Below are 14,586 nucleotides of genomic sequence, written 5' to 3' on the forward strand. Positions count from 1 at the left end.
GGCCCTTTTCCCTGGCAAGGTCGGAAAGGTTCGGAGATGTTGAGGGTCAGGACGGAGCTCCCTGTCCTCCCCTCTTAGCACCAGAAGAGTTTTTTTTAATGCCTTCCTGGGGGCCTCGGCTTTTGGGACCACCGAGCCCTCCCCTCCCGGCCAGCCGGGCACGCCCTGGCCACCCCAGCCCGGGGGACACGCGGGTGGCACCGGGGACACCGCCACGGGGGTCGAGATCCCCTCCTCCGGGCATTGTCCCCGTGGCCACCACCAGCCCTGGGACCCCCAAAATTGGGGACACGACCCCCGGGGACCTCCCTGCTGTGTGCCTGGAAGACTCGGTGTGTCCCAAAACACAAGTTTGTGGTTTTTTTGTTTTTGTGTTTTTTTTTTTTTTTTGGTTTTTTTTTTTGTTTTTTGTGTGTGTGTTTTTGTGATTTCTCTGAATCTTTACAAATCCAGAGAGAGTCTGAAAGGAGCTGTTTTGGGGGGGGATTTTAGGGTTTTTTTGTGGTGTGTTTAAAAAGACTTTTTCACATTCATTCAGTCGCTTAAAAACTCCCACGAGCCACGGGCGTCCTGGGAGCGTCTCCTCCAGTCCAGAGATAGGAATTTTTCTAGGAAAACCCTAACAAAAATCAGGTGGCTATAGCTCTGGAGATATAGATATATAGATATTCTCTGTTTCCAAATATAGAGCTGCTTAAAAAGATGCAAAACGAGGGATGAGCAGGAATTTTGGGGGGCCGAAAGGGGTGTGGGGGGGGAGGATCCTGGAATTCGTTATCTCGTGGGGCTTATCAGCTGCTCTCTAGATAAATGCACGGAGATTAAATAATTTCCCATCAATGCTTTCCCCCCACTTTGGAAAAACAAGACCCCAAGCCCAGAGGAAATCAAACCTTTCCCACCCCCCCGCCCCTCCCCTCTAAACGTTGCCAAAGCATTTTTTTTTGGTTTTTTTTTTTGTTTTTTTGTTTTTTTTTGCTGCGGGATTCGTCCCCCCCCCCAGCCTCCCGACATTCCCAAACATGCTTCGATCCATGCGCTCCTCGCTCCCTCTCACCCGGCCGGGGCAGCAGCTCAGAGTCCGAGGGGGTCCGACTGGCGGGGGGGCTCTTCTGGCACGGCTCGGGGTGGCACGGCCGCCGCTGGAGCCTTCCCGGCCCTTCCTTCCTTCCTCCTTTCCTTCCTTCCTTCCTTCCTTCCTCCGTTCCTTCCTTTCTCCGGGAGCGCCGCAGGGATGGCCCCGCTGGAGCCGCCGCCTCCGAGCCCGACTGGGACACCTGGAGGGGACCCGGGGCCACCCCCCGGCAGGGACACCTGGGGGGGGTTCAGGACCCGGGGCCACCTCCCGGCAGGGACACCTGGGGGGGGTTCAGGACCCGGGGCCACCCCCCGGCAGGGACACCTGGGCGGGGTTCAGGACCCGGGGCCACCTCCAAGCCTGGCTGGGACAACTGTGACCCTGCCGGGGACACCTGGGGGGTGTCAGGACCTGGGGCCACCTCCCGGCAGGGACACTTGGGACTTGTCAGGATCTTGGGCCACCTCTGAGCCTGGCAGGGCCGCCCGGGAGGTGCCAGCCCCGCAGGTGCCACCCGGCGGCTCGGGGGCTCCAGGCCGTGGCCGCCCCCGAGGTGCCAGCACCGCGGCGCGTCCCTGCCTGTCCCCGGTGCCACCCGGGCGGGGCGCACGGAGCGATTTACAGGCCAGACTCTCCGGGAGGGCGGGGACGAGGAGGAATTTCATGCAACATTCCTGGGCCGGAGGCGGCGCGGGGCCGGGGCGGGAGCGGGCGGGAGCCGGGGGGCGGCTCCACGCCCTCAGTGCAGCGCTCGGAGAAGGAGAAGGAGAATCCAAGTGGGTTTTCTTGGCTTGGGAATACCGCCCCGCCCTTCCCACGGCGGCTCCGGACGCGGTCAGCTGTCCACCAGCTGCTTGAGCGCCCGCTCGATGTTCATGCGGTGCCCCACGCGGGTCACCCCCAACTCCACGAAGTCCTCCTTGGTCAGGGCGGGCAGGTGGGTGCCCTCGATCTCGTGGTCCTCGAACTTGTCCCGGTGCTCCACCAGGTTGATGCTCTCCAGCCAGTCCCCCACGTCGTACTTGTTCCACAGGTGCAGCGGCTTCTGCATGAAGGGCCGCGGCGGGTGCAGCGTGTGCAGCGGCGGCCCCGGCGACGGCGACGGCGACGGGGAGCGGCTGCGGGCGCTGACGCTGCGGACCACGAAGCGGACTTCCTTGGGCTCGTGGGGGATGGAGAGGCTGGAGGATTTGAGGATGGTGGGGGGCGTCAGGCCGTAGGGCCGGACGGTGCTGAGGGGCTCCGGCCGCTCCAGCGCCGCGGGTTTGACGGGGCTGGGCGTGCGGCGGGTGACGGGGTAGCGGCTGCCGGGCCGCACGGTGAAGGTGGTGCCGGAGCTGCGCTGGGAAATGGTGCTGAGCTCTCCTAAACTACTGAAAAGTCTGCGGAGAGAGCGGGGAGACGGGGGAGAGAAGAGAGGAGAGGGAAGGGGTGAGGCCAGGCTTGGGAATGGGGGCGCGCATCCAGCGGGATCGGGGGCGGGACAGGGTGGGGACGCGGCTCGGGCGGGATATCCCGGGGGGATGTCCCGAAGATTCCGGCGGCAGCGCCTCCAGGGTGGGGATTCCCGGCCGGTCCTGCCCTCCGGGCACGGCTCTGCGCCCCCCCAAAATGTCCCCAGCCCTGGGGACAAGGACCTTGCGCCTCGTCCTGCCTCGGCCCCCTCCCCCGTGCTGATCCCGCTTGGAATGGGAGAGACCCCGTGGAGAAAAGCTGGGATAAGAGGGAACCTTCCGGCGTTTTCCCGGGATGGGAGGACCCTCTGGACAGCCCTGGTGACGGCCACCTGGTGGTCAGTGTGGCGTGAGGAGCCCGGGGGTGGCCGGGCCGGTGTCCCCTTGGCACTGGGACGTGTGGGACCCCCTGGCTGTGCCACCGTGGGAATCTTGGATGGGGACAAAGTTCCTCAAAGCGGTGCTGTCCCCTTGGCATTGTCCCCATCCTGCCATTGTCCCCGTGGAATCGACAGGGAGTGGGAAAGGAAAGGGATCTGACACCTGGATGAATCCTAGAAAATCAGAGTCCTCTGTTCTGGAGAGGCTGGGGGAGCTGGGAATATTTCCCTGGAGAAGGGAAGGATCCAGGGGGAGCTTCCAGCACATTCCAGGGCCTGAAGGAGCTCCAGGAGAGCTGGAGAGGGACTGAGGACAAGGCCTGCAGGGACAGGACACAGGGAATGGCTCCCACTGCCAGAGGGCAGGGATGGATGGGATCTTGGGAATTAGGAATTCCTGGCTGGGCTGGAATTGCCAGAGCAGCTGGGGCTGCCCCTGGATCCCTGGAATGTCCAAGGAAAGGCTGGACCCTGGGGCTGGAGCAGCCTGGGACAGTGGGAGGTGTCCCTGCCATGGCAGGGTGTCACTGCAGGGGCTCTGAGCTCCCATCCCATCCCATGGATCCCATCCCATCCCATCCTATCCCATCCCATGGATCCCATCCCATCCCTGCCACTCCACTTGTCCTCAGAACTATCCCATAAAATTCCCACATCCCAGTGCCTCAGTTTCCCTGCCACTGCCCTGCTTGGCCTCCCATCTCAGCTGCCTCCTGGAAAACCAGGACACTCTGGAGTGCTGCTGGGATCCACTACTGCCTTGAACACCACCTCCTGGTTTTGGGAATGTTGATGAACTCCAAGGATCCCATAAATCCATGGCTCCGAAGGGATGAGCTGAATGTGGCTGAAGATCTGCAGGATGAGCTGCATTCCTGATAATTCCCATTTTTGAGCTGCATTCCAGATAATCCCCGTTTTTCTGCTTCCCTAGCACAGCAGAGAAGGAATCACCTCCGGGAATCTCTGACAGGGAAAAGCCAGATGTCTGTGAGGAATGAGACACGGAATGGGAAGTGTGGGGACGTGGCCGTGTCCCACCGGGATCTGGGAGAGAAAGTTCTGGATCTGCTGGAACACCCTGGGAAGGACCAGCCATGGAAAATCCGAAGGATCCGGGTATTCCTCCCAAGCCTATGGATGCACTGATGTGGCCGGGTTCCTGCTGGGAATTCCAGGCAGTCCGTTTTCCCGCACAGAGCCGCAGCTGAATCCCATCCATGCCCTGGATTCCCGGCTCCTTCCTCTCCTGCCGGGAATCCCAGCATCTCCGGATCCCAGCTGAGTCCTCAGGGAGCATCCCACGTTTTGGGATGCTGCTCTCAGGGAGCTTCTCCAGGCTTTAGGAACCCTTTGGGATCATCCTTTTTCCCTCCAGGCAATCCCGGATCTACGCGAGGGCGGAGTTCCATTTCCCATTCCTGGGGTCTTTTCCAGGCAGCTCCAAGGGGTGGCATTCCCAGTGCTCCAGGCTTCTCCAGGAGCTGGGATGGGGCAGCTCCTCCAGTGGGTTCTGACCCCACAAATCCCACTTGGGGCAGCTCCTGAGCCCGGATCGTTCCTGGGATTATTTGGATCGTTCCTGGGATTGCTGGGATCGTTCCTGGGATCATCTGGATCATTCCTGGTGTTGCTGGGATCATTCCTGGGATTATTTGGATCATTCCCAGGATGGCCGCGATTGTTCCTGGGATCATTTGGATCATTCCCAGCATCGTTGCTGGGCTGGCTGGGATCGTTCCTGGGATTATTTGGATCATTCCTGGGATTGTTCCTGGGGTCACTGGGATCATTCCTGGGATCATTTGGATTGTTCCTGGGATTGTTCCTGGGATAGTTTGGATCGTTCTTGGGATCATTCCTGAGATTGCTGGGATCGTTCCTGGGATCGTTTGGATCATTCCTGGGATCGCTGGGATTGTTCCTGGGATAATTTGGATCATTCCCAGCATCATTGCTGGGCTGGCTGGGATCGTTCCTGGGCTGGCTGGGATCACTCCTGGGATAGTTCGAATCATTCCCTGTTCCTCGGTGAGGCACCCGTGCAGCTGCTCCGGTGTTCCATGCTGGCCCTCAAACCCTTGGAGTTGTCTCCCACAATTCCCAGGGCAGCTTCCAAAGGGGCTGTGACCACGCCCACCTTCCTCTGGCCTAGGCATGGACCTGTTCCCAACCTTCCCATGGATCTTCCTCCAAATCTCCCAGTCTTCCTATGGATGTTTTTCCAGTCTTCCTATGGATCTTCCATCCAATCTTCCTATGGATCTTCCCGACTTTCCTATGGACATTTCCTGACCTCCTCATGGATCTTCCTGTGACCTCCTACAGATCTCCTCCGACCTTCCTGTGGGGTGTTCCCCAGCACTCCAGTGGAGGTTTTTCCAACATTCCCAAGGACCTTTTCCCAACCTTTCTATGGATCTTGCTGTGACCCTCCCATGGATCTTCCTTCCAATGGATCCTATGGATCTTCCTTTTGATGGACCTTCCTCCAAAGCTGATCCCAAACATAGCCCTGACCCTTATCCCAATCCTAACCCTGATCCCGACCCTGACCTTAATCCCAACCCTGATCCCAAGTGCAAACCTGATCCCAGCCATGACTCTGTCCCTAATCCTGATCCTAACCCTGACCCTGATCCCGATCCCAACCCTGACCCTGACCCTAACCCTGATCCCAGCCTTGACTCTGCCTCTAATCCTGATCCTCACCCTGATCCTGATCCTGACTCTCATCTTAACCTGAATCTGACCCTAAACTTAACCTTGATCCTAACCTTGAACCTAAACCTGACCCTAACCTTGACTCCAAATTAACCTCAACCCTGATCCTAATTTTGATCCCGGTCCTAACCCTAAACCTGACCCGAACTTTAACCCTGATCCTAAACCTGACCCTAATCCTGATCCCAGTTCACAGGTGATCCTAACCCTGATCTGGATCCCAATCCTGATCCTAATCCTAACCTTGATCCAGACCCTGATCCCAGCCCTAACTTTGATTCTGACCCCAATCCCAACCCTGATCCTGATCCCAATCCTCACCCTAACCCTGCCCCTGGCTTTTCCTGGGAGCCGGGGCAGGGATACTGGGAGCCGGGGCAAGGATACTGGGAGTAAGGCAGGGATACTGTTACTGAGGATCAAACACTGCCTGAAGTTTTCCTGATCCCAGTCACTCCAGTGAATGGGACGTGGCCATCCCAAAGGATCTGGGATCAGGTATGGGAGCAGGACACAGAATTCCTGTTGTCCTGAAGCCGGTAGCTGTGGGATAAGCCCCAGGATGAGCCCTGGAATGAGCCCAGGGAGGAACCTCGGGATGAGCCTGGGAGGAATCTTGGGATGAGCCCCAGGATGAGCACTGGGAGGAACCTCAGGATGAGCCCTGGGAAGAGCACTGGGAGGAATCTTGGGATAAAACTTGGGATGAGCCCTGGGAAGAGCATTGGGATGAGCCTGGGAGGAACCTCGGGATGAGCCCTGGGATGAGCCTGGGAGGAACCTCGGGATGAGCCCAGGGAAGAGGACTCTGAGGAATCTTGGGATGAACCCTGGGATGAACCTTGGACGAGCCCTGGGATAAGCCCTGGAATGATCCATAGGATGATCCAAGTGCCCCCAGTGCCAACACAGGGGATGGTTCCCCCCTGGTGTCCCCCAAATATCCCAAATTTCCGTGGCACCGGTGCCAGGATTGAGAGAATGAATCCACGACCGGATCTGATGGGATGAGCCTCCCATGGTCTAGAGGAGCCTCCGGAATGACCCCGCTCTGGGTGTTCCCGGAAAGATCTGGAGCAGGCCGGGAGCTTCCGAGCATCCCACGCCTCTGCCCCACCCGGGAGCAGAGCAAATCCCTGGGAATGGCATCCAGCAGCCCCTGGCATTCCCGGAGCATCGGGATCCGGCGCCACTCTCCCGGGATGGGGCTGCGGCCTCGGAAATTCAGCGCTTGGCAGAAAAGGACAAGGAAAAATCAACCGGGAACAGCTCTGGGAGCTGGGACACGGATGGAGCCGGAGCTCCGCACACGGAACGGGACACGAGGACGGGACACGGGGACAACACGGAGGAAGCACAACCAGGAGCACAGAGCCGGCCATGCATGCTGGGAAATTCCCAGGGGGAATTCTCCGGCCTTCCCAATCCCATGGGTTGCCCCTTCCAGTCCAAGGGAGCTGGAGTGGGAACAGCTTTTCCCAGGATCCCGCTGCTGTCCCATCCCAGGCTGGGGAGTGCTTCCAGCTCAGGAAGGGATTCCAGAAGCTCTGGAAGCCACCGGGATATCCTGGAATCATTGCTGGCAGAAGGGGAATCCCTGTATCCCTGTTTTCCTGCTGTGGCCTCGGGTGACTTCCCTGGGGGATTGGGATGGAGCAGGATCCCAGGCTCTCCCTCCTCTGTCTCACGGAATTTTTGCTCCAGAGGGGGACCTGGGACCCCCTCCCAACCCTGGGGAGTCACGGATGGATCCCGGTGCATCCATGGTTTGCTGGGATGGGAATGGGGATCCTCTTCACCCCTTCCCAGGGTCCTTCCCAGGGTCTTCTCCACCCTTCCCAGAATCTCTTCCACCATTCCTGGGGTCCTTTCCCACCATTCCTGGGGTCCTTTCCCCCTTCCTGGGATCTCTCTCACCTTTCCTGGGAGCCTTTCCCACTTCCTGAGGTCTTTCCCACCCTTCATTGGGTGTCTCCCACCTTTCCTGGGATCCTTTTTCCACCTTTCTGGGGTCTCTCCCAGCTTCCCTGGAATCTCTTCCAACATCCTTGGGATCTCTCCCACCCTTCCTGTGATCCTTTCCCATCTCCTGGGATCTTTTCCGCCCTTCCTGAATTCCCTCCCACCCTTCCTGGGTTGTCTTTCACCCTCCCTGGGGTTCTCCCACCTTTCCTGGTGTCTTTCCCACCTTTTCTGGGATCCTCTCCCCCCTTTCCTAGTGTCTCTCCCACCTCTCCTGGGATCTTTTCCATCCTTCTGGGGTCTTTTCCACCTTTCTTGGAATCTCTCCCACCCTTCCTGGGATCTGTCCCACCTTTCCTGGGATCCTTTTCCCACTTTTCCTAGTGTCTTTCCCACCTTTCCTGGTGTCCTTCCCTACCCTTCCTGTGGTCTTTTCCCACCTTTCCTGGTGTTTTTCCCACCTTTTCTGGGATCCTTTCCCACTTTTCTTGGCGTCTCTCCCACCTTTCCTGGTGTCCTTCTCTTTTCCCACTTCCCGGTGTCTTTCCCTCCCTTCCTGGGATCTTTTCCATCCTTCTGGGGCCTTTTCCACCTTTCTTGGAATCTCTCCCACCTTTCCTGGGATCCTTTTCCCACTTCCTGGTGTCTCTCCCACTCTTCCCAGAGGACTGAGCTGCTCCGGGATCTCCCACCCTTATCCCACCCCATGGCCCCAATCCCCCGGGATCCCGATGGGAATTTCCTCAGCAGGAACACCAGCGGGAAGAGCCAGACACGCCACCACAGCACAGGGACAGGGCCATGCTCCCGAGGGACGCGCACATCCCGGAGCCGGCGCCGATCCCTCCGGCCACCTCCCAAAACCTTGGGAACACCGGCGGGAGCGGGGCCGCAGCGGGGAGGGGGAGAGACAGGTGAGGAATGGGACATTCCCGGTGGGATGGAGCTATGGAATGGGAACGTGCTCACTTACACAACTCGCCCACCCTCCGGAGGCCAGAGGCGGATCTAGGACAGAGCAGCGGGACATGCACATGGAAGCAGGAAAAGAGGCAATGAGAGAAATGTTAGCTCCGGTCCGGGAAGCGCCACACGGAAAAGAAGCCACCGGACGTCGATCCCGAGGGATTCAGGGCCGGGGGAACCGCGGGAATCGATCCGGCCTTGGTGTTCCCTGAGTGGAGACCCCCGGTTGGGTTTGGGGCGGGGGGGGGGGGGGGGGGGTTGGGAATGGGGGAATGGAGGGGGTGGGAGCTGGGGGGGGATCGGGGTGGTTCCCGCGGGATGGGTGAGGGCGTGGCCGGCCGGGAATGGGGCGGTTGGAATTGCATGGATTCAGCCAAAGCCTGGAGGGTTGGACAGCGACAGAGCTGCTGGGAGGGCTGGGAAAAGAGGGAACAGAGGGGAGGGATTTGGGAAAGGACCAGGGGTTTGGAAAAGGCGGGGAAATGGGAAATGTGGGAATTTGGGAAAGGCGGGGAAATGGGAAATGCGGGGATTTGGGAAAGAGAGGAATTCGGGAAAGGCAAGGATTTGGGGAGGAACAGGGATTTGGGAAAGGCAGGTAAATGGGAAAGAGAGGAATTTGGGAAAGGTAGGCAAATGGGAAATGCAGGGATTTGGGAAAGAGAGGAATTTGGGAAAGGCAGGCAAATGGGAAATGCAGGGATTTGGAAAGGAGGGGAATTTGGGAAGGAATGGGGATTTGGGAAAGGCACAGATATCGGAAAGAGGGATTTGGGCAAGGCAGGGATTTGGGAAAGGAAGGAAACAACAAATGCATGAGAAAAATGCCCCACAGCCAAAACAACACCGAGCAGCCGACACAAAATTCCCAAGTTTTTCCATGTCCCCCCAGGGCTGGTGACAGTGACGGTGCCATCGGCCACCCCCAAAAGCCACGGGATGTTCCCGGGGATTCGATGCTTCCCAGAAGGTATAACCTGTGGAAGTTCCCCAAGATCCCTGGGCTGTGCTGTTGGGAAGGAGGGAATGGCCTCATCCCACCCAGATAAGGACCAGGAGCTTCCAGGTTTGGAATGGCGGCTCCAAACGCCCCAGATCCCCTGGATTATTCCCAGTTTTATCTCTTTCTGCAGTGGAAGAGGCAGGAAATGCCGGAGCTGTGCCAGGAGCGGGGACACCTCGGGAATGCCAAAAGTTGGGAGCTGCCATTGGAGCAGAGTCTGGGATCATTTGGGAATGTGCATTTGGGAATTTTTGGGAAGGACGCGTGGTTATCCCTTGGGAAAAACATCCCAAGGGGACCAGGCTGGAGCAGGGATGGGGAGGAGACCCAAGGGGGTCTCAGGCTCCAGCTGGGATTTGTCCGGAGTGGTTTTGGGATTGGGATTTATCCCCGAGCTCTGTCCCGGAGCAGGGACAATCCGGAGCAATCCTGGTGTCCGGGAAGCTCCAGCAGGGAGCTCTGGCAGGGTCAGGGATGTTATAACGAAAACTCCCTTTTTCCTTCTCTGATCCCAGCAGGAAAAGGGAATTCTGGGCTGGAATCCATAGGAAAATTCCCAATTCCTCAAGTGTTGGCCCTGGGCCTTCCCAAGCCAATTTCTTCCCGTGACAGATCCTGCCGAACATCCGGAACTCCCTCCTTCCCTGAACTCCTCCTGGAATGGATCCCTCTGGACTTCTCCAAGGAAAACCCCTTTTCCCATGATTCCCACCTCAAGGAAAAGGTGACAAACCCCTCTTTGACGGGAACATGGGGACACTTTCCCTCTTCCCACTTGGAGTTTCCTTCAGGACCTGGAACTCATCCCATGGAGCTCCAGGCACCTCTCGCTGCTCTTGCCTGATTTCCCAAAAAGCCCGTTTCCTTGGGATGAGGGTGATGGGTGATGCGGGGATGGGAGAAGCCAGCGGAGCGGTGACGCGGGGACACGGTGACACCGGGACAGGACATGTGCTGGGACCCTGTCTCCTTGTAGGCATCAAACCCTTCCCAGATCCTGCCGCACCTCGGGATCATCTGGGATCAAGGGCTGGCAGGGTCCTTTCAGTGCAGGCCCCCAGAATTCCCGGTTTTCCACGGCTCAATCTCCCTGAGCTCTCCCAAGGCTCTGCTGGTGGGGAAGGTCCCCAGCCTCAGCTGGATGTCCTTCGAGAACCTGGAGAAATTCCATGGAAACCCAGAGGGAGGGGATCCAGGAGATCCCACAGTGCCTGGGGACCCCTGGAGAAGCCACTTCCCACAGGAAGCAGAATCCATGGAGCCTGGTGGGAGGAAGGGTGGAGAACGCAGGGGTTGTGGCCATCGGCAGCTTGGCCATCTTCATCCCTACCCTGGCCACCTCCATCCCAATCAATCCTGGAACCTCCACCCAATCAATCCTGACCACTTCATTCCCAAATTTGGCCACCTCCTCAATCCTGGTGGCCTCCTCTCCAGATGTTGGGGTGGCACCTCTTTCCTGATCCTGGCCACCTCCTCCTCCAACTTGGCCAGCTCCTTCCTAATCCTGGCCACCTTCTCTCCAAACTTGGCCATCTCCTCCTCAGTTCTGGCCACCTCCAGCTCAATCCCACCCACTCCTTCCCAAGCCTCGTCACCTCCTCCCTGAACCTGGCCACCTCCTCGTCAATCCTGGCCACCTCCTCTCCAAAAGTGGCCACCTCATCCCCACCCCTCCCTGCCACACATCCCCTCTATTCCTTGCTCAGTGACCCCAATCCCCCTTCTCCTTCCCTCCCCACAGCCAATTCCCTCGATTTTCACCCCAAATCCCTGCTTCTCATGGGAATTTCCCCGGGAAAGCCCCCAAGCCTACAAGGAAACAGGGGGTGTTTTTCCAAGCTTTTGCTGGGATGTGACACCACTTCCGGGACATGGAATTCATTTAGGATCGGAGAAAAAGATGCAGCTTTACCCTAAAAGGAACTAAAACCCCCAAGGGCTCAAGTTTCTTCTCCTTCTCCCTCAGATCTGTAGGAATACAAAGGAATTCATGGAATTGCAGAGCAGCACTGGAAATGCTCCCTTTGGAAGCTCAGATCCTGCTTCCCGGGAGCCTTTTTGGGGTTAAAGAGAAACAAAGGAATGAGCAAAGACACAAAAAAAAAAAAACCTTGGAAAAGTTCCCCTTGGATCCAGAGCTCCAAACTGGGACACTTGGGATGCTCCTGGAAGTCCCCAGGGGCCAGAAATCCTTGGAAAAGCTCCCCTGAATCTGGCTGCAGAACCCCAAAATGGGACATTTGGGATGTTCCCGGAAGTTCTGAGGAGCCAGAAGCCCTTGGAAAATCTTCCCTGAGCTCAGATCCAGAGCTCCAAAATGGGATATATGGGATGTTCCTGGAAGTTCTGGGGAGCCCTTGGAAAATCTTCCCTGAGCTCGGATATGGAGCCCAAATTGGGACACTTGGGATGTTCCCAGGAGCTGCTGGAAAAGCTCCATTGAACTGGGATCCAGAGCCCCAAACTGGGACATTTGGGATGTTCCTGGGAGTCTCCAGGAGCCAGGACCTATTGGCAAAGCTTCCCTGAGCTCGGATCTGGAGCCCTGAATTCGACATTTGGGATTCTCCTGGGGAATCACCGGGAGTCCTTGGCAAAGGTTCCCTGAGCTCAGATCCGGACCCCCAAACTGGGACCAATGGGATGTTCCTGGAAGTCCTGAGGAACCAGATTCTTTTGGAAAAGCTCCCCCTGGCTTGGCTCCGGAGCCCCAAAACCTCATAACTCTCCTGGAATCTGCCTTGGAGATTTATCAGTGCCAAGGAAAACTCTGGGAAAAGCTGGAAATCCGTGGCTGGGATTTAGCTGGAGAAACCAATGGTTCTGGCAAAGCTCCCACAGTTCTGGGCTTGGAGCCTCCTTCCAAATTCCAGAGGAAAGTACAAAGCTCTACCTGGGAATGACCTGGACAAATCCTGGGCCCTCCACATCCCAAATTCCTGGGAATTAAACCGAGATCAGATAGTTCCAATCGGCTGGAAAAGACAAAGGGTTTTTGGGATGTTTGGGATGCTCCTGGTGAGTCCCAGAGGTTGGGAAGATGGATTCAATCAGGATTTTGGATGGCAGGAACCTGGCAGGGCTGGGTGGCCACTCCTGGGCACAGGACAGAGGGACATGGGACGGGAATGTCATGGGAATTTTGCGGGAATGCCGCCTGGAGCGCTGGAGCAGTGAAGCCGGAGCCGGAGCTGGCTCCGGGCATGGAACGTGGCTCCCAAAATGCTGGGAATGGCCGTGTCCCCAATGACACACACACACCTGTCATGGTCACCGTCAGCTTTATTGGGGACACGGATGTCACACACGGAACGCGCTCGGCCTCGCGCGGCTCCCGGCAGCGGGAGCGGTTCCGGCACATCCCGAGTCTCTCCCGCAGCTCAGAGGGGTTTTCCAGGATCCTGCCACCGCTCCAGGAATCCCGGAGGACAGGAATTCCAGCCGGGGCAGGGAGCAAGAGAGGATCACCTCGAGGTGAAGTTGGATTTTTGGGAAAATTCCTTCCCGAGAAGTTGATGAAGCGCTGGAATGGGATGCCCAGGGAAGGGGTGGAGCCCCCATTCCCGGCGGGATTAAAAGCCGTATGGATGTGGCACTTTGGGACATGGGGCAGTGCTGGGAGTGGTTGGACTCGGTGGGATCAGAGGGATTTTCCAACCTCAACAATTCCAGGGTTTTGGGTTAAACGCAAGGAAGCTGTTCTTGGACACGGCCACCACGGATGAAGGGAAGTTGGCCCCTTGCTCCGCTGCCATTGTCACCATCCCAAGTGTCCCTGGTCCCAGGATTGTCACCGTCAGTGGCCTGAACTGTGACCTGATGTTCCCACTGTCAGAATTCCTTGGGCTCTTTCCCAGTCTCTTGGCTCAAAGGTCCTTCCATGGACGCCCGGCTTGGGAGGAGACAGAGCCGGAGTTAGAGCTCGGGAAAAAGCCACGGATCGGGGCCTCCTGGCGTTCCCAGGGAGCACTCCCACAGGGATCGGTCAGGGAAAGGCGTCGGGGACTGCTCTGGAGCAGGGAATTCCCTGAGCTTGCATGGAATTGCTGGGAGTTCAGGATGAATGTGGGGAGGGAGGAATTCCAGGATGATTCCCAAATCATTGGCAGCGGCTCCGCAAATCCCATGGGTCCAGAGCCTCTGGAAGGGCTGGGGGGGATCAGGTATGGGAACATCGGTGTCCCTGTCCCTCTGGGACTCCAGGCCACCTCCCTGTCCCCATCCCTGTGGGACTCCAGGTCACCTCAGTGTCCTTGTTCCTTGTGGAATTCCAAGACCCCCTCAGTGTCCTTTTGGGATACTCCAGGTCACCTCAGTGTGTTGTCATCCCTGCAGAATTCCAGCATCCCATCCCTCTGGGTAGCCAGGACACCTCAATGTCCCCATTTGGAACTCCAGGTCACCTCAGTGTCCCCATCCCTGCAGAATTCCAGGCCACCTCCCTGTCCCCATCCCTGTAGGATTCCAGGCCACCTCTGGCTCCCGGCAGCTCTTGAGGGACACTCAGGTGACACTTCCCTTCTCTGGACAATTCCAGAGCCTGGAAAACGCGTCCCAAACTGGGTCACCCCCTCTTACCTAACCCTGCTCCCATTATTCCCTGAATTCACAGCAATTCCATAAAAAACCCAGGAGAACTTGGACAATGCGGGAGAGCAGCCGCCATCATTAAAAATTCCGTTCCCCACTGACTTCCTGGGAAATGTTTCAAGCCTTTGACATCTCAAAATGCGGGAGATGAAAGGCTGTGACTTTCCCAAAACGGAAAAAACCGGGAATGTGGGACTCTGCGGGATGGCTGGAAGGGACGGATTCCGGCGGGGAGTGAGGACAGGATGTGCGGGAAAACAGGAGGATCCGAGGGTGGGATGAGCGGGGCATGGAGCCCTGGGAATTGCAAGGATCGCAGGGAAGGCAGGAAGAGAAGATGGAGAAGGGCTGATCCTCGAATTTGATGAAATTTCTCCAGGAGAAAACCTGGAGATTGGATGGACACGGATGGAAGGGACAGGGACA

General features: G+C 57.7%; 1 protein-coding gene across 1 annotated transcript in view; it reads right to left on the reverse strand.

Moving 5' to 3' along the window:
• Positions 1-1,730: 1,730 nt before the first annotated feature.
• The window catches only part of SHANK3 (SH3 and multiple ankyrin repeat domains 3), a 133,321-nt gene continuing 120,465 nt past the window's right edge, over positions 1,731-14,586 (reverse strand). Inside the window, 1 exon segment of the mRNA XM_068189315.1 lies at positions 1,731-2,460. Within this exon segment, the coding sequence (XP_068045416.1) occupies positions 1,914-2,460 (547 nt within the window). The 3' untranslated portion in view covers positions 1,731-1,913.

This window comes from Anomalospiza imberbis, chromosome 5 (genome assembly GCF_031753505.1).
Source record: "Anomalospiza imberbis isolate Cuckoo-Finch-1a 21T00152 chromosome 5, ASM3175350v1, whole genome shotgun sequence".
Lineage (NCBI taxonomy): Eukaryota > Metazoa > Chordata > Aves > Passeriformes > Viduidae > Anomalospiza > Anomalospiza imberbis.